The sequence below is a fragment of the Mandrillus leucophaeus genome, unplaced genomic scaffold, assembly GCF_000951045.1.
Source record: "Mandrillus leucophaeus isolate KB7577 unplaced genomic scaffold, Mleu.le_1.0 Scaffold3, whole genome shotgun sequence".
In the NCBI taxonomy this organism is placed as follows: domain Eukaryota; kingdom Metazoa; phylum Chordata; class Mammalia; order Primates; family Cercopithecidae; genus Mandrillus; species Mandrillus leucophaeus.
In genome coordinates, this window is record NW_012103142.1 from 9,987,517 (window position 1) to 10,011,184 (window position 23,668).

A 23,668-nucleotide genomic window follows, 5' to 3' on the forward strand; every position below is an offset into this window, starting at 1 on the left:
CATACTGCTTTTAAACACTCTTGGGGTTCGTGGTGTATTTCCACTTACACATGTTGTATCTTCCCAACAAGGACATATGTTCTCTGTGGTGGGGGGAGAGGAGGGAGGGGTCATTTAACATCCTCGGGTTGCCCACAGCACTACATACACATTGCTGTTTACATTGTGGGAGTTCAACTGCTTTTAGTTGACTGAACTGGAGGAGATCATATTGTTTTCTTTTCTTTTCTTTTTTTTTAAATTTAGATGTAGTCTCACTCTGTTGCCCAGGCTGGGGTGCAGTAGTGCAATCTCTGCTCACTGCAACCTCCACCTCCCGGGTTCAGGCAATTCTCCTGCCTCAGCCTCCTGAGTAGCGGGGACTACAGGCGTGCACTACCACATCCAGTTAATTTTTTGTATTTTAGTACAGATGGGGTTTCACCATGTTGGCCAGGGTGGTCTTGATCTCCTGACCTCGTGATCCGCCCGCCTTGGTCTCCCAAAGTGCTGGGATTACAGGTGTGAGCCACAGTGCCTGGGTGATCACACTTTTTTTAAACATTAGGCCACAGACGAGCAAAAGACTATTCTGATATCATACATCACTACTTATTCTGATATCATACATCACTACTTATTCTGATATCATACATCACTATTTAAATGAGTCAAACCAAAGCCCTGGTCACAAGAAATCCTGAATATAGAATACTGCCATCTCTGATTGAAAAAATGGCAATACCATTCTATTCTACAGATTTCTATTTTCTCTGATATTTGGGCTCTAACATAAATGTATATATGTATGTATATTTCATAGTGAGGATCAATTATTAGTTAGAAGCATAGGCTTTGAAGCATTAATGAGTCCAAAAGTTTTTTTTTTTTTTTTTGAGACCGAGTCTCGCTCTGTCGCCCAGGCTGGAGTGCAGGGGCGCAATCTCGACTCACTGCAAGCCCCGCCTCCCGGGTTCACACCATTCTCCTGCCTCAGCCTCCCGAGTAGCTGGGACTACAGGTGCCCGCCACCATGCCTGGCTAATTTTTTGTATTTTTATTAGAGACAGGGTTTCACCGTGTTAGCCAGGATGGTCTTGATCTCCTGACCTCATGATCCGCCTGTCTTGGCCTCCCAAAGTGCTGGGATTACAGGCGTGAGTCACCGCGCCTGGCCTAAATTTCTTTTTTTTAGACGGAGTTTTGCTCTTGTTGCCTAAGCTGGAGTGCAATGGTGTGATCTCGGCTCACTGCAACTTCTGCTTCCCGGGTTCAACCAATTCTCCTGCCTCAGCCTCCCGAGTAGCTGGGATTACAGGTGTGTGCCACCACGCCTGGCTAATTTTTTGTATTTTTATTAGAGACAGGGTTTCACTGTGTTAGCCAGGATGAGGCCAAGGCAGGAGGACTGCTTAAGCTCAGGAGTCTGAGACCAGCCTGGACAACACAGTGAGACGTTGCCTCTACAAAAAATTAAAAAATGAGTGGGGCGTTGTGGTGTGTGCCTGTAGTCCCGGCTACTCCGGTGGACGAGGTGGGAGGACTACTTGAGCCCAGGAAGTTGAGGCTGTAGTGAGCTATGATTGTGCCACTGCACACTAGCCTGGGAGACAAAGTAAGACCCTGTCCCAAACAAACAAAAGAAAATTTGCATATCACTACTCTTACCTACACAAGGGAATCAGGCTCAACAACATACTCAGCAGCTGTGTGACTATGGCCAATTTACTTAAGCTCTGTGCCTCAGTTTCCTACCGCATAGAATTGGTATTAAATGAACTACATTGGATTAAATAAGTCAATATTTATAAAGTCCCTAACACAATGCCTAGCACATGAAAACTGCTATTTCATTGTCTGTTAAAGAAAATAACACACATACATGTGCTAACCCTTACAACTGGGGCACAACTGGGAATGAAAATATAATTTCAAATATTTACCTAATTCATGAATTCCCAATACTTTCACTGATGGTGACACAAGCTAGAGCTCAGTAATGTAATACATAATTTTTATATACACATACACTGTAGGTAATGTTTTCCACAGAGTGTGAAAAGGAGCTTTCCCGTGGCTATGGATGCAGGGTGGAGAGTTAATTGCAAGGATCACAAGTGATAATAATCACCAAAGCAACACACACAGGGTTCAGAGACTATTTAGGTCTTGCTGTGTCTTTGGTACATACTTAATGTGCAGTTGACTGTGGACTGTCTGCTAATGAAGGAAATCAATACCAGGGATAAATGGTGATGTAAGGATTAGAATCATCCACATGCAGCGAATTAGTTCCTCAGTGATGGAGGGTTCCTGGCACTACCTAGAGGTCAAAGCTTCTCTTGCTCATGCTTTACAGACTGTGGCAAAATCCCAGGGACCCTTTCTGAGGCATGTTATGGGCTCAGTTCAGTAGCATCTGTGATATGGACAGATCAGAAAAGAATATTCCAGGGGGTCAGGACACCACCCAATCATAAACCAACAAACCCAAAGCTGGGACCATCCTTGGTTTAACTCTTCTGGCTCCTAGCTGCCTTGAAGCGGGCACCAGCCCTCACCTCTGTATCTGAACACTGAGCTACAGGCCAAACCTATGGACGTCTTTCCTCTACCTACTCAGGAGGGCAGGTCCTGAATCCTGCAGGGGAGCTGGGCTGTTGTCACCTCCTTCCTCCTGCTATCTTGGCAGCAAAGCCAAACCGAACACCAGCTACTTACTAACCTGGGCCTGGGGTGGGAGCTGTGCCAGCACAAGCAACAACCTAGCAGCTTCACTCACCACACAATCGTCGATGATTTCCGCCAGGCGTGTCCGGTGTTTCCGCCCCAGCCGCATGATCTTTTTCCATGTGTAGTAGTACTCCACGCACTGAGCCACCGTCTTGGACTTCACCTGCCGGGAAAGCGAGATCAAGGTTAGCTCCAGCAATGGGCAGACAGCAAAGGCAGCAAGCATTTTTGAATGTTTAATTTTGTAATAGGTAATAAACAAGTTTGTATAGTTCAAGAAAAAAATGTACGCAGTGAAAGGCCTCCTTCCCACACCTGTCCTTACCCCTCACCCTGCAACACAGGTAGCCCCTTGCATTACTTTCTTTGGGTATCATTTCAGATTTTTTTTTTTTTTTGAGATGGAGTCTCACTCTGTCGCCCAGGCTGGAGTGCAGTGGCACAATCTCGGCTCACTGCAACCTCCGCCTCCCAGGTTCAAGCAATTCTCCTGCCTCAGCCTCCCAAATAGCTGAGACAACAGGTGCCCGCCACCACGCCTGGCTAATTTTTTGTATTTTTAGTAGAGACGGGGTTTCACTGTGTTAGCCAGGATGGTCTCGATCTCCTGGCCTTGTGATCCGCCCACCTCGGCCTCCCGAAATGCTGGGATTACAGGTGTGAGCCACCGCTCCCGGCCAGGTCTATGCATCTTAAGGCAAAAACATTCCTTTCTTTAGTTCATATGCTCTACGATCAGATGAGGTGTAATAATGTCGGTTTGCTGGTGGCAGATTAAAGGCTGGCCTTACCCCTGACGGTGGGAACAAGGCCACCTACATGGTGAGATGAAGTCCTGTCTCCTCAAAGCTGCCTCCTTCTCATCCCCGACACCTGGAATTTCCACACTAGAATCACCTGAGGGAGTGAGGATAGTGTCCGTCCCAGAGAGCCCTGGGTTAAAACTCATGTTGCCTGGTAAGCTCAATATACGAATCCATCATCAGTTGAAAGTGTGGGGCCTAAGGATTGAGGTCTGCGCCAGGCATGAGGGCTGCTGGGCACACGGGGCAGCAAGGGCATGGGCAAGGCAGGAGCAAATGCAGACATGGAGGCGGAGGCAAGTTAGAGAGAAAGTCCTCCTGCTTCTTACACTTGCCCAGGCAAGGCCCTAGACTGATGACAGGAGACATGCCATGCTAGGACACCTCTGAGGACCATCTGTCTCAGCCAGGGGCCAGTGGGTGCTGCCACCTGTGGCCCTGTTCTCTGTGTACCCAAACAGTCTTAAATGGCTTTAACACAATATGGCTCCATCATTCGTCAGTTTGTTGAAACACTCTTTGAATGGTTTTAATTTTTTATGCTAAACCATCTCTCAGCCAATAAAGTCAATAAATGTATCTGTTGTATAAAGTGCTATTTCATCTATGGAAAGTTTTATTTTGCTTTAGAATGTTGTATATGCAAGGTATTTTTATTATTACTGTCGTTAAAAATAGGAGTTCAACACCAGAAACCATGCTACTGGGTAGAGGGAGGCCACATGTTCTCCTCTCCCCAGTTACCCAGAAAAAAACTCTGTCAGAAATGTGGTAGATCTGTCAAATATACATAAATTATGTATGACCAGGCACAGTGGCTCATGCCGGTAATCCCAATGCTTTGGGAGGCTGAGGGAGGTGGATCACTTGAGGTCAGGAGTTGGAGACCAGCCTGGCCAACATAGTAAAACTCCGTCTCTACTAAAAATACAAAAATTAGCCAGGAGTGGTGGTGCGTGCCTGTAATCCCAGTTACTCTAGAAGCTGAGGCAGGAGAATTGCTTGAACCTGGGAGGTGGAAGCTGCAGTGAGTCAAGATCATGCCACCGCACTCCAGCCTGGGCGACAGAGTGAAACTATCTTGAAAAATAAAAAATAAATAAATAAATAAAATAAATTATGTAAATTATGAACCAGGAGTCTGATTCTCGTTATTCTGATAGAATTATGAATTACACATTTTTATTAAGATAGAAAATAACACTGCACCACTGCAGTGTCCAGATAATCTATGCCTTCTTTCCCTTGTCCTCTCCTTCCCACAGTCCTAACACTGGGGCCATACCACCCCTATATCCACTACCATCCTCACCAGCGAGTGTGGAAGACATCCTTTTTGTAAGTATCTTAAACCAGTATCCAAATATTTCTAAATATTTTTGTGTACAATTTCCCAAGTTTAATTTCAACGGGGCAATGGGAAAAATCATGCTTACCATCTTCTGTACAAAAATAAAGTCTTTGCTGTAAGTGGCTAGTGCTTTGTTAAACAGTTTTCTTTCTAGGGAGGTCCACTTGTCCGAACCTACAACAAAACACAAACCTCATAAGAACATCTCACAGTTCCCCTTGCTTTTAGTTGCTGGTTCATTTAGTTAAGTTACAAAATACAACTACAGAGCAAGTGATATAATACATATCAAATTGCCATTTGAACAAAAAGATAGTGTGATATACTGGTTAGGAGCTCTGACACCTGGGTTCAAATCTCAGCTATGGCCTTGACCTTGGCAAGTTACTCATCCTAAGCCTGTTTTGTTACCTACAATTGGGAATAATTATAATTGCCTCCACTGATTAGGATTTTTGTGAAACTTAAAGAAGATAATGCACAAAAAGTGCCCAGCATCATCACTGGGAAACAAAGAGCATTCAACACATTTTAGGGACAGTTTTAATGTTGTTATCATATTCACAAGTGCAAGCATTCACGTAGCAAGTACCCTTCAGGGTGTGGCTGGGTTCACCCTCTACCCTCGAGATGCGCACAATCTACTGGGGAGACAAACAAGTAGGTCATGACGTTCAAGGTGGTAACTGTAACTATTCAGGTAAAGGTGAGGTGTCATTGGGGCACAAAGGAGAAACACCACACTCAGGTTAGGGCCAGGGCAGCCAGGAGGGCTTCCAGGTAGAGAAAACATCTGAGTTGAGTTTTAAAGGTCATATAGAAGCAAGTCAGGCAATAAGGAGATGGAAGAGTATTCTGGTGAGAGGAAGCAGGATATGCAAAGTCAGAGGCAAGAGTGAAGTCATGCACTTCAGTCATTCATTCAACAGATATTTATTAGGTGTATATTACAAGCAAGACGCTGTGCTAGGAAAATAGCTTAACATTTCTAAGTGCTTACTATGTGGCAGGTTCTAAGTACTTCAGTTACTCATCATCAGGTTCTACTAACAATCCTGTAAGATTGTTATGATGATGAGCCCATTTGACAGATGAGGAAATGGAGGTTTCCAAAGAACGACTAGTAATCTAATCTGGTTCAAGTACACTGTTCCAGCAGAAGCAGATGAGGCTGGAGAGGTGAGTGGAGCCAGTTCTTGATGGACTTGCTGACCGAAGAGGGAGAGGCTTCACTGCTGGGCTGGTGCATCTGCCTTACTGGCTAAACCTGATATTTATGTCTTTTTCCTCCATGAAAGAAAGCAGAATATGCAGATAATAATATAAAATGGTACTGGCTTGTTTGGGGCAAGAAATAAGGTCTACTTCTAAGGGGACTCCTATTTCTGGAGGCTCTAGGGAAGGTTCCACCACTGCGGCTGGTTCAGAGAAAACTCGGTCTTGTTCTTTTGGCCTGCTGAATTCTCCACATCTCTGGTTCTTTGGATGGTATTCAGCCAAGGCTCTGATCTCACTACACTTCTCTAGACTTCATTAGTGGCGTACACTAGTACCCCAAACCGTATCTTTCATTACACTTCATCAGTGGGGTATACTAGTACCCCACCTCACTATACTTCATTAGTGGGGTACGCTAGTACCGCAAACCATAACATCTTTCTTCCCTTTCCGGGCAAGTCCAAGGTTTCCATTTTGCTATGGTCAACTGATGGGGCTGCAGTACAGGAAACCCTAATCACTTCTTCCCTTGTAGGGTTTGGCCAAAATAAGTGAATCAGGTGAAAATGCTCTAGGTAGGCAGAGGCCTCCTTAGACCACAGGTGGGGAGCCTAGGGTCCTTAGGAAAATATATGGCTCAGTGACGTAAACTCACATTTCTGAAATAAACAACTTCCTTGTGCAGCTCTTTGATGGGTCCTCAAGCCAGAAGCTTTGGCTCCAGACTCAGAATATGCTTTCCACAGGTGGGTGGGGTCAGATGTCTACAAAAGCAGGGCGACCACCCAATTTATTTGGTTTGCAAACTTATCTTTTTTTTTTTTTTTTTGAGATGGAGTCTTGCTCTGTCACCCAGGTTGGAGTGCAGTGAAAAGATCTCAGCTCACTGCAACCTCTGCCTCTTGGGTTCAAGTGATTCTCTTGCCTCAGCCTCCTGAGTAGCTGAGATTACAGGTGCGTGCCACCACACCTGGCTAATTTTTGTATTTTTAGCAAAGACGGGGATTCACCAAGTTGGCCAGGCTGGTCTTGAGCTCCTGACCTCAAGTGATCCGCCTGCCTCGGCCTCCCAAAGTGCTGGGATTACAGATGTGCACCACTGTGCCCAGCTGCAAACCTATCTCTTTATTTCTAGAAGGAAAGCAGCTTTCTCATGAATCCTCAGCAGAAGGGAGTCATCTTCCATGGGTTCCAGAGGACTAGACAGCTCTGGCTGTGCAGACCACAGTAACAGGGAGCCTCAGGGCGGCTGCGAGTTTGGAGAATCCTTGCCGGAGTGCATGTGAGCACAGGGGGTTGGTGGGATTTGAGGCTTTATAGCACTTCCATCACCATTCTTCAAATTCTGTCCAACATTCAAAGCCTTGGGGTCCCCTTCCCCAGGAACAGAGGCAGAAAGAGGGACACAGAAAAGAATAACCAACAATTCAGCTCAACAACCAAACAACAATCATGGTTCCTTTTAGGTATCCACCAAAAGAGCAAACGGGTAAGAGGAGTCAGAAAGATAATGATGGAAGAAAGACCACAATGGCAGTCTGTCATACCAGCTGACTCACGCGAGCTTACACAGAGGTTGCTCCGCTGCCCTGCTGCAGGTCCAGAATCTGTGTGGCCCTCAGTTGCATCTCCAATGGGGAATCAGGAGACATTTTGCTGATGAAACCCTCAACTAGATCAATGAAATTCTTTCCAACCTCAGCCAGATCATCAGTTTCCTAAGTTAGAGTGTAGCTCTAAGACATGACAAGACACTAACAGGGCCATCTAGCCTTCTCAGCTAGTCTCTGCAGTGGATATTCTTTTTTCTACCTGCCAGGCTCATTACCTGATTTCTGGCCCCAAAAGCAGTGTTCTGTTCCCTGGCCTGTCGATTTCTGAGCAGCATGTCCCTTCATGTTTCCAAATTGCTTGCAACTCCACAGGTGAAGTAACTTCCTGCCCATCTGTTAGGAGGGATCCCCAAACCTCATGGGGGAAGGAGACCTTCTCCCTGTTGACTCCTGGTGGTTTTTAAGACTGCTGCTCTGACACTGGATTTGGTGGCTTCCTGATTCTGGAATGTGCATTCTCTACAACTCGTACTGAAATGGAGTGGGCTGCATGTTCTCCCTGCCCCTCTATGTGACTCTCCCATTCCAAGGGATACAGGGCTGGGTCAGGGAGTACTCTCTGAATAAGAGGTGGCTCTTCTGCATAGTCCTAGGGTCTGTGCTTTGGTGCAAATGACAGTGCTGTGTGTGTGCATGTGTTAGTGTCTGCTCAACAGGATGTTCACAAATTGAGGGACAGAGGCTTGGCTGGGCAACAAATCCATTCTCACACTAGAGCTGGCTTCCTGGTCACAGGATTGCCCACTGAGGCTGAGAGTCCATCCCTGGGCTCTTGGATTGAATTCCCAGGCTAAAGCCTCGGACAGATAAGTAACATATGAATGTGTTTTCCCCAAATAATATCACTGAACTGTGATAAAAAGGGTGATTTTAGTCACCTTAGGTTGTGAACCTGGTTCTGCTACTTACTCCTTCTGTGATCCCAGGCAAGCCTACTTAACTTCTCTGAGTCTCAGTTTCCTCACGTGACATGGGGAGGGTGGCAGTCACTCCGTGACTGACAGGTTTGGTCCTAAGTGTCTGATACATGTTTTGAACCTTCACTGGGCACCTGGAGAGCAGATTCCAAATCAGCCCAGGGCTATGAGACATATGCCGCCCCTGCTGATACGTGGACAGTGGCATCCAAGACCACCTGTTTCTTGTTCTGTGTATTTCTTATCCACAGTCTCACTCCTGGCTGCTTATTATATCCATAGTCTTCTCCTTCCTGCCTCCAAAATCCCTCTGTAATCTGAAGTTAAGGAAAGGCTCAGATGTCTCTCTTTCCTGGAGTCTGACAGGGACAAGTTCCTCATTCTCAGACAAGGTTCTAAGCCAGCCCTTCTTAGATCTTGCATCTTGGACAAAGTCCAGGATAAAACACAAAACCGAGGCAGGGGGTTGCCTCAAATCCTCCCCTATCCTTCAACTACCTTCCCACACCCTCCCTTCTCTCTAGGATCCCTGCTGTCCACTCAGCATGCACACAGGATTCGTGGGTTGAGAATCCCCCCGCACTCATTTGTTCTACCTGGGGATTCCTGGCTATTGGGCTATTACCAGCAGGGGCCCCTAACAAGACGATTAAGGCTAATTACAAAGAACCTAATTAACTGGATGAAACGGTGCTGGAACAGTATCCAGAGGAAAACTGTTCTGACCTTCGGTTGCTGGGAAACAGGCTCTGGACTGTGGTTAATTTGGGGGCAATCTACAGTGAACCCGGGCAATTAAAAAGAGACATGGAGGGGTGAGAGAAAGTTTGGACACAGTATCTTTTAGACAGACTTTCTTTCTTAAAACTTCCATTAATAATTTTTTTCTTTTTTCTTTTTTGAGACAGGGTCTCACTCTGTCACCCAGGCTGGAGTGCAGTGGTGTGATCTCCGTTCACTATAGCCTATGCCTCTCGGGTTCAGGTAACTCTCCTGCTCATCCACCCAAGTAGCTGGGATTACAGGCATGCACCACTATGCCCGGCTAATTTTTGTATTTTTAGTAGAGATGGGGGTTCACTATGTTTGCCAGGCTGGTCTCGAACTCCTGAACTTAAGTGATCTGCCTGCCCTGGCCTCCCAAAGTGCTCGGATTACAGGCATGAGCCACCATTCCTGGCCCCATTGATAATGTTTTGTAGTTACACAAGACAGACATGTTCATTGTAGAAAAAGGGGGACTGTTTTTACACCAGATTTTCATTTCCACACAGGGTTTTCAATAGCGGGTGAAGGTTGAGTAAGTTTTTGGGGGGTGCAAGGTGAAGAAGGCTGCTACCAAAGTTTTCTCTGTGGGTAAAAAGGGGGAAGCCTCAATCTGAATCCAGAATTTGAGCTTGTCCACTAGGCAATTTTTTTTTTTTTTTTTTTAAATTTAAACTAGTGCAGTGTTAGGCAAGGTGAAAGAGTATTAACTCAGTCCTACCCTTGAGGGGACCACTGTCTAGCTACAGACACAGGCTAAGGATGCCTGGGAAATGAAATCACAGCTGTGCTTCTTGCAAATTACTCTTTTGAGCGTGTAATTCTGTCTCCTCATTTAACTGGAGCAGCTTCCAAAGCAGAAGAGACCAGTCCTCTCCAACAGAATGAGTAATTCCTCCAGGTCTCCTCTATCTCCACAACTCAGGTCAGGGTTTCAGGACTCAGTAGGTGTTTGGGCTATGCTCAGGGCCAATAAGCAGACTCTGTTGAACACTTGCCAAGAAGCCAGGGTCAGTTCTAACACCCCTCCACTCTTCAACCATCTGCAGGAATGACCAGTTCAATGAAAAAAGTCAAGCACGCTGCAATCCATCGAATCACAACCAAGCTTCCTCTCCACCCTGACTCCCCCATGCTTGGCCCTTCCCAACCCAAGTGCTAATTGGGAACCACTGCACACAACTGCTAACCACACATGGGTGGGAGGGTGCTGAGAGCAACAGAGGGCTGGACTGTGCATCGTGGTGGGGGTTGAGCGCCAGGAGCCACCGCAACAGAACCTTCCTCTGAGGATCCTGTACAGGGTTCATGTGGCCTTGGCAAGCAGCTTTGGGCGAGTTGCCCACCACATCAGTCCTTCCCCTATAGCACATCTCTCCTGGGTGCCAGCACTAGTCACTTCTTCCTTTTCTTAACGAATGGCTTGGAATGGGTGGGAAAGGGAAGATAATGAGTAAAGTAAAGAAGTAATTTTCATAGGCCTGTGTCTTTGTCTTTCTCCCCAAACTTACAGCCTCCCTCCCTGACATGGACAGGCTCAGGCAGGCTTGGGAAACCTGAACTCCCTCTCCAGACAACTAGGAGCCTGGAGAGAAAATTTGGGGCTGGGACTCAGGATGGGTGACACTGGTCACAGCCACAGAGTCAGGAGCCAAAGGAGATCCAGAAGATAGGGTCCCAGCAAGGTGGCAATTAAGCCAACAGGCAGTCACTACTGGGGAGCAACCCAACAGGGCTCAGCACAAAGGCCAAAGCAGAATGTGGCCATAGAGATGGGATTTGCGGACACCTAGGAAGCAAATGAGGGGGTTCAGCAGTGGGGGAAGGAGGTGGTGGCTGGGGCATGTGATGGGGAAGACTCTGCTGCCTCCCCTGTGGCTTAGAAGGAAACTGTTAAGGAGATTGTTTTGGGTCAGACTTTAGAGACCAGTGATCTCTGCCCTTTTTGCTCATACTTCTAGAAAATTCTCTGGGTCCCAGTCTATCATCACTTCCCAGAGAAGGCAAGTGACTGGCAAACAGACGAGTACACTTCTCTTGGAGACGTCAACCCTTCACAGCTTAGCTCTACCTCTTTTGCCTCCAAGGATTGAAATGATTGCAGAAAACAGCAGAGTCCTTCCTGGTCTGCCGGCTGGGGAAGGGGGCAAGGGACAGGCAAGGAATTAGCTAGAATCCCCTAATCTCAGGAGATCAATTAATTGTTGCAGAGTTTAGGGCCTTTTTGTTTCAAAGTTTTTGGTAACATTTTAGTGTTTTTATTTTGTTTTGACTGGGGTGTGTGGTGTTCCTAGTACACAGCTTTCTGACCTTTTTAATGTCATGATACACGTAAAATACTTGTTTGGTACACTTGGAAAAACCAGAGGAGAACTGTATCCCAGATGAAGCTGCTCACAGCTGGCGCTAACCAGCCCAGAGGCTCCGGTGACCCCAGCCACTCTGAGGGCTGAGGGCAGCAGCATCTCACAGCACATGGTTGGGAAACTCCTTTTAGCCAATCCACTGGCCCACCATCATGCAAAGAAGCTTGAGACAGGCTCCAGAAGGCTGGACAGCCTCTCAGGGTTCAATGGGCAGCAGATGATGCTGGAAATTAAGAGAGAGGACTGAACTGTTTCCATGGCAGATTAGGGAGAACTCCTAAATCTTTCTACCCACACTTGGGACAGACACCAAGCAGGAAATGATGGAGACAACATTAAGAAGCTGGCTCCTTTAGGCCACTGGAGAAGCGATGAATTTCTTATTCCATACATCTACTCTGTGCTGGCCTAGTTCCAGGAGTGACCTACAGGCAGACATCTTGGGCTTACTGTCCTCGGAAGAAGGGCTTTGAGGTCTACCTTGTGATGACAGGCAGGAAGGCTCGTTCATGAAAGAGGAGGAGCACAGTAGGTGAGGCAAATATTGGTGGAGAAAGCAAGCTAGTATTTGTACAGAAGCCCTCACTGGGCCGCCCGGACCAAAGACTGGAAAAGGTATAGCTAGGTCCCCAAGCCCACATATTTGGCACCTGCCTAGGCAGGGTCTGCCCAGAGCACCAAAGAAACCCTCAAGTGATTAAAAATCAAGAGGCACTGAAAATTCAGCCCCCTCCAAAATGAAGAACCAGTGTAGGTTCGTGGAGACCCTCAGAAGGAACAGTTAGTACATGGAAATGAAAATGTTGACCTCAGTGTCACTGGTCACTTCTTAGGCTTTCCAACCTATTTCCTTCACTCTTCACAATTCTCAGTCCATTTCAGTCTTGAAGGTGTCTTCTACTTCCCTCTTTTTGTGGTATTGTCATTAATTCACATACAAAACCCTGCGTGTATGAAGTCTTTCCTGTCAGTGTGATCCATTATTTAATAATTGCCTCCTCCTCAGAGCCTCTAAGCTGTACAACATGGGACTCTGTCCATGTCTGTCATAGTCACTGATGCATTTCAGTGTTTAGCAAGTCAAGGGACTTGTACACAGTAAGTGTTCAAAAAATAATTGTTGGAAAAATGAGTAATAAATGCTATTAGGATATGCCAGGCATTGGGCTACATACACCATCTCTAATCTCACAAAAACACTATAAGGGATGGAATACAAGTCTCATTTTACAGGTGAGAAAACCAAGGCTGCAGAAGACCACGGTACTTGGCCAAGGGGTACAGTAGAATCTGAACCCATGGCTACTGATTCCAAAACCAAGGGGCTGCTGATTGTACCTTCTGTGGCTCTCTCTGGTCTCATGCACTAGTCTCCTTGCCACATGTGCAGGCACTGGCCACTATCACCCAGGTCTTGGCACACCCACAAGGGGCAGGAGCTTATGCCAACAGACAAAATGCCAACAGTGCCAAAGCAACAGACATAGTTCTGCCTTAGGAGGCCTTGAGATCACAAGTGTGATTAGGACAGAACCGGTGTTATCCATTACCAGAAAGTGACACAACCAAACATGCAAGCAACCCACTGTCAGGAGGCAACAGGGCACAGGACTCCTGGCAACCTACCGGCATAGTGGTAATTTGCTAAAGGATGACATTTTAACCTGACCGGCTTCCGCAGCAGCAGCATTTCCAGAGCAACCTGCAGACCCGGGGGAGAGAAAAGTCAAGAGTCAGTAATAGGTCTGTGTGTCATACGGAGACCAGCCACTCAAAGGGGAAATGGAGTTAGCACTGTGGAGGCCAGGGGTGGGGGCACTGGAAGGAAACCCAGAGGGAGACTACCCTAACTAGGGTTTCATGTCTGTTCAGCAGCCAGTAAGACTCTCATTCTAACACCCTCCCCATCCAGGCCTGAAGCCAGTTGTTCATGTCACAGGAAAACAGAAAGACCTGACTCTTCCTTGGTAAAATCCCACCAGCCCCAGAGATGAGTGGGGCCTCCTCTGACTGGAGGCTGAGTCTTTGGGCAAGGGTTCCGAGGAAATGAGTGGGTGATCTGTAACTGTTTTACAGAAAAATCATGTTTCATTACAGCTAAACATAAACAGCTGCATCAGTAACAACTGTACTATGCACACACCATCCGTCCAGAGAGCCTAGCTAAATAAACTGTTTCAAATCAGCCTTCTTCAGCCTTAGTAGCTTTTTAAAAGATGCCACAGGCAGAGTTGAACAGCAGATAGGTTCCGGGCAGAGCAGGGCCTAGAATCTTGCTACTCCAAGTGTGGTCCATAGAACAGGAGTACCTCCCTCACCTGGGAGCTAGTCAGAAAGGCAGAGCTGGGCCCTACTCCCAAGCCTCTGAATCAGAATCTGTATTTTTAACAAGATTCCCCAGGTGATGTATACGCACATTAAAAGTTTGAGAAGTGCTGTTCTGCCACACTGATCTGAAAGTCTTAAGGACAGTTCTCCAGCATTCTAGGAAATACTTGAAGGGTATCATAGTATTGGGACATTTACTTTCACATTTTCATAAAATCAAAATGCAGGAAGCTAGATCTACTACCATGTATTTATATAAAGGGGAAACAGAGGTTAGTGATTGAGTGATCTGGTCAGAAGTCCAGGTTGAGGCTGGGTGCGGTGGCCCATGCCTGTAATCCCAGCACTTTGGGAGGCCAAGGTGGGAGGATCACCTGAGGTCAGGAGTTCGAGACCAGCCTGGCCAACATGAGGAAACCCCATCTCTACTGAAAATACAAAAACTAACCAGGCATGGTGGCATGCACCAGTAATCCCAGCTACTAGCAAGGCTGAGGAAGAATCGCTTGAACCCGGGAGGCAGAGGTTGTGGTGAGCTGAGATTGTGCCACTGCACTCCAGCCTGGGTGTTAGAGCGAGACTCCACCTTTAAAAAAAGGCCGGGCGCAGTGGCTCACACCTGTAATCCCAGCACTCTGGCAGGCCAAGGTGGGTGGATCACCTGAGGTCAGGAGTTCGAGACCAGACTCAACGTGGAGAAACCCCTGTCTCTACTAAAAATACAAAATTAGCCTGGCGTGGTGGTGCATGCCTGTAATCCCAGCTACTCGGGAGGCTGAGGCAGGAGAATTGCTTGAACCTGGGAGGTGGAGGTTGTGGTGAGCCGAGATCGTGCCATTGCACTCCAGCCTGGGCAACAAGAGTGAAACTCTGTCTCAAAAAAAAAAAAAGGAAGTCCAGGTTGAGGAGGTCAACCGTTAGCTCTGATTTTGGGAAGACAGCACTAAGGCCTGGGTTTGGGAACATCTGCAGAACTGTGTTAAAAGTGGAAGAATGGAACCAGTTGGTGAACAGCAAACACTTCATTTTGGTTAGATGAGAAAAGAGTTCTATAAACATCAAACTTTGGCTGATTTCCATAGTAGGGAAGAAGAATCAGCAGAGTATGACAGGCTATTTTAGACCAACTTCTGCTTCAGTAAAGCCTTCTACCTCCATCACTGGAGAGACTCAGTTTTCTGAAGTGAAATACAAGACGAGGAAAAGAAATTCTAATGTCCTAGGACAGATATACCCACAGTTCTAACTTTAGGAACAGATGTGGAAACAGAAGTCCAGTTGGAGATTTTTTTCTATAGGCTTTAACATTCTGACTTACTCACTGAGGGAAGGAATAGGGAGGCATGCTGATTGGTCATCACACGCTGATTGGCCATTACAAATTGGTTGTATGGTACATGAGACAATATTGAAACTTGAGAAAATATTCTTCAGGAATTTGTAAAGCCTCTTTTTCATGGTTCCTTACCATTACATCACCTTTGGCCTCAAACAGAGAGTGCAAAGCAAATTCAGAATTGGTCCCTCCACCTGGCAATGCACTGGAACAGCACAAATGCAGAAGATTCTCCACTGTTGGGAATAAGGAGAAGCCAGTGCATCAGAGAGAGCTAAGTGTAATGGAAAACACACCAATCCCAGAGCCAGTGATCCCAGTGAGAGAATCAAACCTCTCCCACCCAGCTCTTCCCATAGGCCAATACCTCTTTCCTGGAGGTCATGGTTTTCTAGTTCTGGCCAGGGCTTCCATACCAGTGTGGCCTTGTGTGTGTCCTGGGCCAGGGCAGAGATATCTTGGAGTTCAGGGATTTCTGCTTGGAATCTCAAGCCAATGTTGATGCGTCTTTAAATGACAAGAAGAAAAACAACAATGTGGTCTTCAAGTTGATGGCTCAGGCCAAGGGCAACTGTCAGGAACTTGAAAAAGAAGGAAACTAGTTCTTTCTACAAGAATGCAGGGGCATTTCCTCAGAGTGTGACCCTAAGATTCCACACACGGCTTTTTTGCTGGGATAAGGAACAGCTTTAAGATTAGGGAGAAATATTTTAGGAGCAAGAAGGCAGTTGGCCTGGGGCTTTTACGGCTCCCCATAACTAGGAGAGGGAGGGTGATTAATTCCAAGAGAACAGTTTCCCAGAGCATGGCCAATGGTGCCATTTAACCACACAAAAAAGGGGACAAATACAAAGCATTCATTTCACTTTTTTGTCTCTTTCAGATCACTTTCACAGACATTACCCCATCCGAACCTCACGGAGATCTGCGACGTAAGCAAGCTGTAATAATTACTCCCATTTGACAAGTCCACTAAAGCCTAGAAAGGTTAACTGGATCAAGATCAAATTACAAAATGGTGTTGGAACTCAGGTGTTCTGATTCCTGACTCAATCTACTCATCACTCTACCACCTGGCCTCTTTTCTGTGCCTATTCATGAAGATAAGCACCTTTGCCTCTCCTAATACCACCCACTGCCTATGCAAAATTAAAGTACTTAACAAGCCCATTTGGAGGATGGGCCAAGAATGGACGGGGAGGGGGAAGTGAGGACATTCAGAAGGTGCCTCTTAAAGAATGAGGGAGATGCCTGTATCACTAGGGATGAGAAAGCACTGCCTGTGGAGCCAGACATAGGGACGCTAGGCTCTCTGAATACAGGGCTTCATGCTTTGACCATGTATCTAGTCTTTGGCAAAGGCCTTAAAATACTGGCACCATTGTGTAGGGAAACAACAGTACTCAAGAAATAACCACGATCCTACAATTTCTACAACTGCTCTCTCAGTGTAATCCTCTGACTACAAAAGTATTAACTACACTTCTCAAGAAGCTGAAGCTTCTGTTCGAAAGAGTAATTGACTTTTCCTTACGGTTCAACATCTACAGTCTGCTCTCCAGGCCCTGGGGTGACCGTCACGTTGCTGCCATCGATGCTGTCTAAAACACAAAAATCAGAGGTCAACAGGGAAGGAATGTTGAAAAAGACTAAAGGAAATGAACAGTTACCTAACCAGCCATAACAGAGCTCCTCTCCTACCCAACTCCTGCCAGAGTTACCCCCGACAGTTTCCAGGGAGCTGGGTGGAGTATGGTGCTAAATAACTTACGATTACCCATTGCTCACACAGGGTGAGGAGAAGCCAGCTGTCCCACAATGGTCTGCTAAGCGGTACGATTTCTATGCAATTATTCTTTCTTCAGAAAGAGAGTCTATCCGCTCTATGCTTGATTTTCATAAAGCATGCTAAAATGTCAAGGCTTGATCTTGCATGTAATACCTAATCTTATTTGTACATCTACTGAGTACATTTTCTTTCTTTCTTTTTTTTTTTTTTTTTTTTGAGATGTCTGGCTTCTTTGCCCAGGCGGGAGTGCCGTGGCGCGATATTGGCTCACTGCAGCCTCCGCTTCTCAGGTTCAAGAGATTCTCCTGCCTTAGCCTCCTGAGTAGCTGGAACTACAGGTGCCTGCCACCACATCCCGTTTGTTTTTTTTTTGAGAGGAGTTTTGCTCTCGTCCCCCAGGCTAGAGCGCAGTAGCTTGATCTCGGCTCACTGCAACCTCTGCCTCCCAGGTTTAAACGATTCTCCTGCCTCAGCTTTCCAAGTAGCTGGGATTACAGGCGCGCGCCACCATTCCTGGCTAATTTTTGTATTTTTAGTAGAGACGGGGTTTCACCATGTTGGCTAGGCCGGTGTCCAACTCCCGCCTCAAGTGATCCACCCGCTTTGGCCTCCAAAAGCACTGGGATCACAGGCGTGAATCACCGCGCCCGGCCTCATTTTTTTCTCTCTTGCACGATCATTGCTGGCAGTCTTAGAAAGTGGGTGAACATTTCAACTGTTTCCTTATCCCAGAGACTGTAGTGATCAGTTTATGCATCTGTCTCCCAATTAGACTGCGATTCCCTTGAGGATAAGGGCTATGTATTCCAAGTCTTAACACCCAGCAGTGTGTGCTACATACAGTCAATACTCCGCAAAAGTCTGTGGGATAAATGGGAAAGCTAAAGAAAACGAGGTCTCCCAGGACTCTACCCAGCACCCAGAGCCCAGGAGGACGCTAAAGGGGTGACTCACTGGAGCGACACAGCAGCACCCGTGGCGTGGGCGTCAGGGGCGTCAGGGGCAGCTGCGGGTGGGCGCCAGGGCCGTGGCCGGAGATGACATTGCTGAAGAGCCCTGAGCCCTGGCGCACCGGGCTCAGCATGGGTGGGGGCGTGTAAGGGGGCAGCTCGTGGGTGGGGTCCAGGAGCAGGTGATCCCCGAGGACGCGCGGGGAGCGCAGCTGGCTCTGGTACAGGGTGGCGCCCGAGTAGGAGGCGGCGGGGTTCGGGTTGTAGGAGGGCGGCGGCGGGATGAAGAGTGGTTCCGGCCGGTGCCGGAACTTTTTCTTCTCCTGCACGGTCTTGAGGGGCTCCTCGGCTTTGGGCACGCTGGGCTGATGCTTCCTGGGGATTTCCTAAAACGGGAACAACGATCTGATTCGAATACTTCAGCTTCCCCCGCAGGCCATTTCCCCAGGTTCAGGGAAGAGGGCCTTCTACCGTCTAAGCAGAGAGCCCTTCTGCTTGACCACCCCCCGCCCCTACGCCCCCACACTGACCACATCCATTTCAGGGAAAGCGAGTTCTGGTTGCTAGACTCAGGAGAAAACTAAGGTTTTGGAAGAAATCCCCAATTTCTGAAAGAGCTGGGGGTGGTAGGAATAGTGGGTGGGCAAGAAATAATAAATTCAAATTCTTCATTGCTTATCACTACATTCCCATCTGTTTGAGTGGAATCCAGCTGAGTGGGCTCTTTAATTCCCCCACTGCTCCCCAGGGACGGACATCAGGAACAGATACCACATGTTCCGAGAAGGGAACTGAATAATCTCTTCAGGGAAGCTGGGACCGAGACCTGTGAGGCAGGAAGTGGGGGTTCAAGCCTAGCCAAGGTTCCCAAGGCCAGCGACCCATACCGGGCTCTCCTGGGTCACTTTCAGCACGGGGGAGCGCCCTCGATGACCTCTAAGGGCCCTTCCATGTGCTCACCTAAAAACGGATCTGGTTAACCTCCCCCGTCACCACCCTCACTATTGCTCCCAGAACTCGTAGCTTATTTGTAGCAAACTCTTCTCTGAGGTTGGCTTCCTGTCAGGAGAGTTAGTTTATTTTAATGGCAGCGGAACCAAGCATAGTCTGGAAGGAGGATCTGCCACATGGATACATATATACTAATAAGTAAACATAGGCACGTAAACAGATGAGCAGGGCATGCCAAAGCCAAACAGAAACAGACTCCGGTTGTGTGGTAGCATCAGCCCAGAAAAGTCGAGAGCTGGGTGTGGCTGCAGAGGCGGTGTGGTTGGGAGGGGCCACGGGGATACCTGAGGGAAGGTTCTGGGCAGTCTTGGGTGCCCTCTCAGGCCCTGCAGGCCAGGGGCCAGTCACAGCTGCAGGTCCTGGAGACTCCTGAGCCCAGGGTGGCGCCTGGGTAGGAAGCAGCAGGGGGTGATGGGAAGGGCTGACCACAGTCATGTGACCTGCCCCATGGGCTCCTCTGCTCTGGACTCCTCTCTCTCCAGAGCTTCAGGCTCTGCCCCCTTACGTTTCTCCCTCAGCTTCTCTGCCTTCCATGGTGCCATCCTGGCCTCTAGGAGGGGAGTCTAGGGAGGCAGAGAGTGGGGAAAGGAGGAGCGGGCAGAGGGTCCCAGGCTCCCGGCTCCAGAGTGAGGTTCCTAACCCCCGTCCCCACCCCGGCTCACCCCCAGGGGGCCCTCCTTAGGCCAGCGCGCTCAACTGCCTCCTCTCTCCACCAGAGGGCTCCTCAGCGCCTGAGGCTGAGGCGAGAGAGGGGCTGGGGAGAATGGGGGAAGGAGACTTGTGCCCCTCACAAGGGGAGGAGCCCGAAGATACACCCTGTTCCCGGGTAACAGATAAAGTCATCCAAGAACATGCAGACCTCATACGATCTCAACACGGCACTGCAATCCAGACCTCTGATCACAGGGCCAGAGGTCCCTTTTGGGCTCCTTCTCCTCCAGCTTCTTGTCCTGTTACTCCAGCTCTAAACCTGGATTTTCCAATCCTCCAGGCAAGGCTCTGAGCCACTGGGCCAGAGAAGCCACCCAGGATGTCAAGTCTGGTTGTCAATTGAGAGGAAGCACTTACAGTGTTCCATTTCACCAAGCTATTTGGACACTTTGGGGGTGAGGCCAACAACTGAAAACTTTAAAAAGCTGCCCACAGAGAAGGCTGAGAACCACTGATGAGTCCAACCCCACCAAGGTCAGGGGAGTAAACTCAGGCTCTGAGTGGGGGCAGGTCCCAGCTGTCTTCATCCCAGCTGGCTAGGAGCCAAGCTGAGATGGGCACTCGGGGCTCCTTCCTGGATGTTTTAATTGCTTTACATCAAGTGCCAGGGCCTTGTTCACATGTATTCAGTCTCACCTACATGCTTCCACTTCAGCCTATCGCCCCCACCAACAAGGTCTCTCTCACCCTTCCATTAAGCCAAGGTCATCCCTTCCTTCAAAACCCTGCTCAGAACTCTAATGATGATCTCCTGAGCAAACTCCCTTGCCCCTCCCCAGTCCCTAATGACTTTGGCTACCCTGGTGTGTTCTCATCCAGTCACACCTGAGGCATCCATTTCTTGTCTGCCCCTGTCTTTCTCTTACCATCTTGAATGGGTAGGTGGGTGGGGTGTGTGCCTGGGACTCTGACTCCCATGTGACTATGAACCCTTAATTCAGAGTTCCCCAAGGGAACTGTTTCCCCAAGGAGACACTGTTTCTCCCACCAAATCAGGAACTTCCCTGGGCAAAGAGGGAGCTTGGATGTGTCATTTCATCTCTGCCTGTTGCTGACCCCCAAGCCCTGACAGCTTATGAGAATCTTCCCCTCAGTTCTCCATCAGTTTCTTTTCTTTTGAGGACTTGATGTTACATAGATAACCATAAAGGCTTTTTTCTGGACTTTTCTAGTTCTTTTCATTATCTTCTCTCCCTCTATCCTGGCCCAGCCTACCCTTATGCCTCCTGGATTCTCAGCAGCTGCCTATTCCTAAGGACAAATATGACCCAACATGCCACTTTGTGGGAAGGGGGTAGGTTTGATATTCCCAACCACACAGGTCACAAATTCCCTAGGGGCCGAGAGAGAGACAGAGAGAGAGAGAGAGAGAGAGAGACAGACAGAGAGACAAACCCTTCCCAGAGCCAAGTTAAGCTGTTTGAGTGAAGCACTTAGAATTAGAGAAAGGACAACAGTGAGTGAGAAAAACAAATCTCTTTGCTTTCCTGAGATTAGGCTCTCAGTGGAACTACTTTGGGAACTTTAACGAATTAGGTTTTCCAGGGTATTTAAGCAGACAAAATATTAAGCATCTGGTAAGGCTGACTGTCAGAATGGATGCCAGGGCTATTGCCTGGAAGCCTGCTGTGACAGTGTTTACCTCTTTGGTTGTGGATTTGGGAGATCTGGAGATCCTGGGGAAGGGGCCAGGGCCTGGGGCAACAGCTGCTTACTTTCTGGGATAGAGTACTTCCATATTTCAATAATGGCTATGATTGTCCCAGTGATTCCCAGCTGAATGATCATCTCTGTTTAAACCTGGGAACACTTTCGGGTCTCTCAGAATCTAACCCAGGCCATTAGTCTGGCATTTAATGGGCAGCAGGCAGTGTGAACAAGGATGGGGTTCCCAATGTGGCCATAGGGGTTCAGCCCTGAGAGACCAAGCCATGTCCGAGCTCAGGTCAGTGACTCTGGAAGGGCTGCCCCATCTCCAAGAAAGCAAAGGGAAGTCCCCACCCAGGCAGGTGGGGCAGAGCAGCAACTCACAGCAGGCGTGCGGGGGGCAGCCCCTTGGGGTGAGTGTGGGGGAGAGAGGGTCATCCTCACGAGCACAGGCATCTCGTCGTCCGACATCGAGCTGGCTGGCTTGTCTCTGGCGGAGGGGGCGGCAACGGTGCTGTTGGTGAACCCCTGAGAGCTGGGCTTGGGCGGGAGAAGCTTGACAGGGACAGACACGGGCATGACCATAGGCGTGAGGCTTTCTGCCTCGGGAGGGAGCTGTGGCGGCGGCGGAGGCGGAGGCGGAGGCGGCAGTGGCGGCTGGGGCTGAGGCGGCAGGACCTTCTCTCCTTCCTCCTACACAGACAATAAAGGCTTTGATCCTGGGCTGAGAGCAGCTCTCACAAGGGGGATGCACTTTGCTTTTCCTGAAAGGCTCCAGGACATCAGGTATGGGTGATAGAGAACCACTGCAGGGTGATTTCCTTCCTGCAATCCTGAGTCCCTTGGCTGGAGTGATGCCAGCTGATGGTAGAGGAGGCCATGGACTCCATTTTCTACAGTTAGAAAATCTTGACCATGCATTACTTGTATATTAAACTATTTTTTAAAAATTGTGTCAGCTTTTAAAGAAAAGGACATGGACTTGTAATCAGTCCAAAAAAAGGTATGATCTTGTGTAGGAGTTTCTAATTCTATGGGCCTTAGTTTACTCATTTGTCAAAATGGAAATCCATCCTATATTTTATTCAGGTCAGGAAACCACACTGGAGATACAAAACATGTACTTTTAACAAGTAAAGACAAAAGCTTTTTTAAAAAACATAATCTGGCATGGCCAGGAGATGGAGTGATCTGGGTAATCAAAAATTCTGGTCAACAGAGATTTAATCCCACAGATTTAAATTCAGAGTAACAATATTAAAAGAATTCTGAGAAAACTTTTTGATTTTAATCTAACTCTAAAATTTGTGGATAGTTTACTATCTGGATATCCTACCTGGATAATCCAGAGGGTATTTACCGATCTTTGGATGTTGAGCCAAACACCACTGCATCAGTAAACAGAAAATTCTGGCTGAGAGCCTGATGATTATATTAGCTTTCTCTCGCCATTGACCATTAATCTGGAAGGCCCCAGTGGGCCTGGTCTTGGGTGTGTCAAGCAGCAGAAGTTTAAAAATAATATTGCATTTACATGTTTTCCTTTGCTGTCTTCTCCAGGAGGCAGAGAGAGGCTGGGATGACCTAAAAGGCTTTCTAGAGCCTCTGTTTTTGACCCTTACTCATCATAAAGCTGGGGAAGTGGGGCTGCTTGACCTGGCTGGCTCCCAGCGTCAAAGCCTAAGCATTCCTGTCAAGGGAGGACTGTGCCTCGCCAGGTCCCACATGGGGCTCACATCACTCTCTGTCTGATGGCAGCAAAGCAAAGCAAGCAGCACACGGCCTAGAAAGGACCGGGAACTGGCTCCTGCTAACCTGTTTGAGGTTGGGGGAGGCCCTCATTCCCCCGTGGGACCGCATGTGGCCGTTCAGGGCAGGCAGGTTCTTGAACTCCTTCAGGCAGATGGAGCATGTCAGCTTGTTCTTGGCATCAAACTGCTCCCCAAACACTCCTTTGGGTTGGCCACTGCTCAAGGGTAGAGCCAAATGGAGAGGACACATACGTGGAGGAAGGGGAAACAGTGACTTGCCACAAGACCTCATACCCACCACAAACCCGTATCATTCATCCAATGATCCCATTGTCCATGGCACCACTTGTATCAGCCCAATGCCCTTTAGAGAACAAAGTCCAATTTACAGATGAAAAGC

General features: G+C 48.0%; 1 protein-coding gene across 2 annotated transcripts in view; it reads right to left on the reverse strand.

Annotated features, from left to right (window-relative positions):
- TRERF1 (transcriptional regulating factor 1) overlaps positions 1 to 23,668 on the reverse strand; it is a 246,761-nt gene that overhangs the window by 15,320 nt on the left and 207,773 nt on the right. Inside the window, exons 7-15 of one of the 2 annotated variants that reach the window (XM_011986720.1) lie at positions 23,333 to 23,483; positions 21,962 to 22,210; positions 18,153 to 18,534; positions 16,944 to 17,010; positions 15,777 to 15,916; positions 15,542 to 15,645; positions 13,372 to 13,447; positions 4,952 to 5,040; positions 2,762 to 2,875 (exon numbers count right to left, since the gene is read on the reverse strand). In XM_011986720.1, coding sequence (XP_011842110.1) covers positions 2,762 to 2,875; positions 4,952 to 5,040; positions 13,372 to 13,447; positions 15,542 to 15,645; positions 15,777 to 15,916; positions 16,944 to 17,010; positions 18,153 to 18,534; positions 21,962 to 22,210; positions 23,333 to 23,483 — 1,372 coding nt within the window. Of the gene's footprint in view, positions 1 to 2,761; positions 2,876 to 4,951; positions 5,041 to 13,371; positions 13,448 to 15,541; positions 15,646 to 15,776; positions 15,917 to 16,943; positions 17,011 to 18,152; positions 18,535 to 21,901; positions 22,211 to 23,332; positions 23,484 to 23,668 lie in introns of both variants that reach the window. The other variant, XM_011986719.1, reaches the window with a different exon arrangement.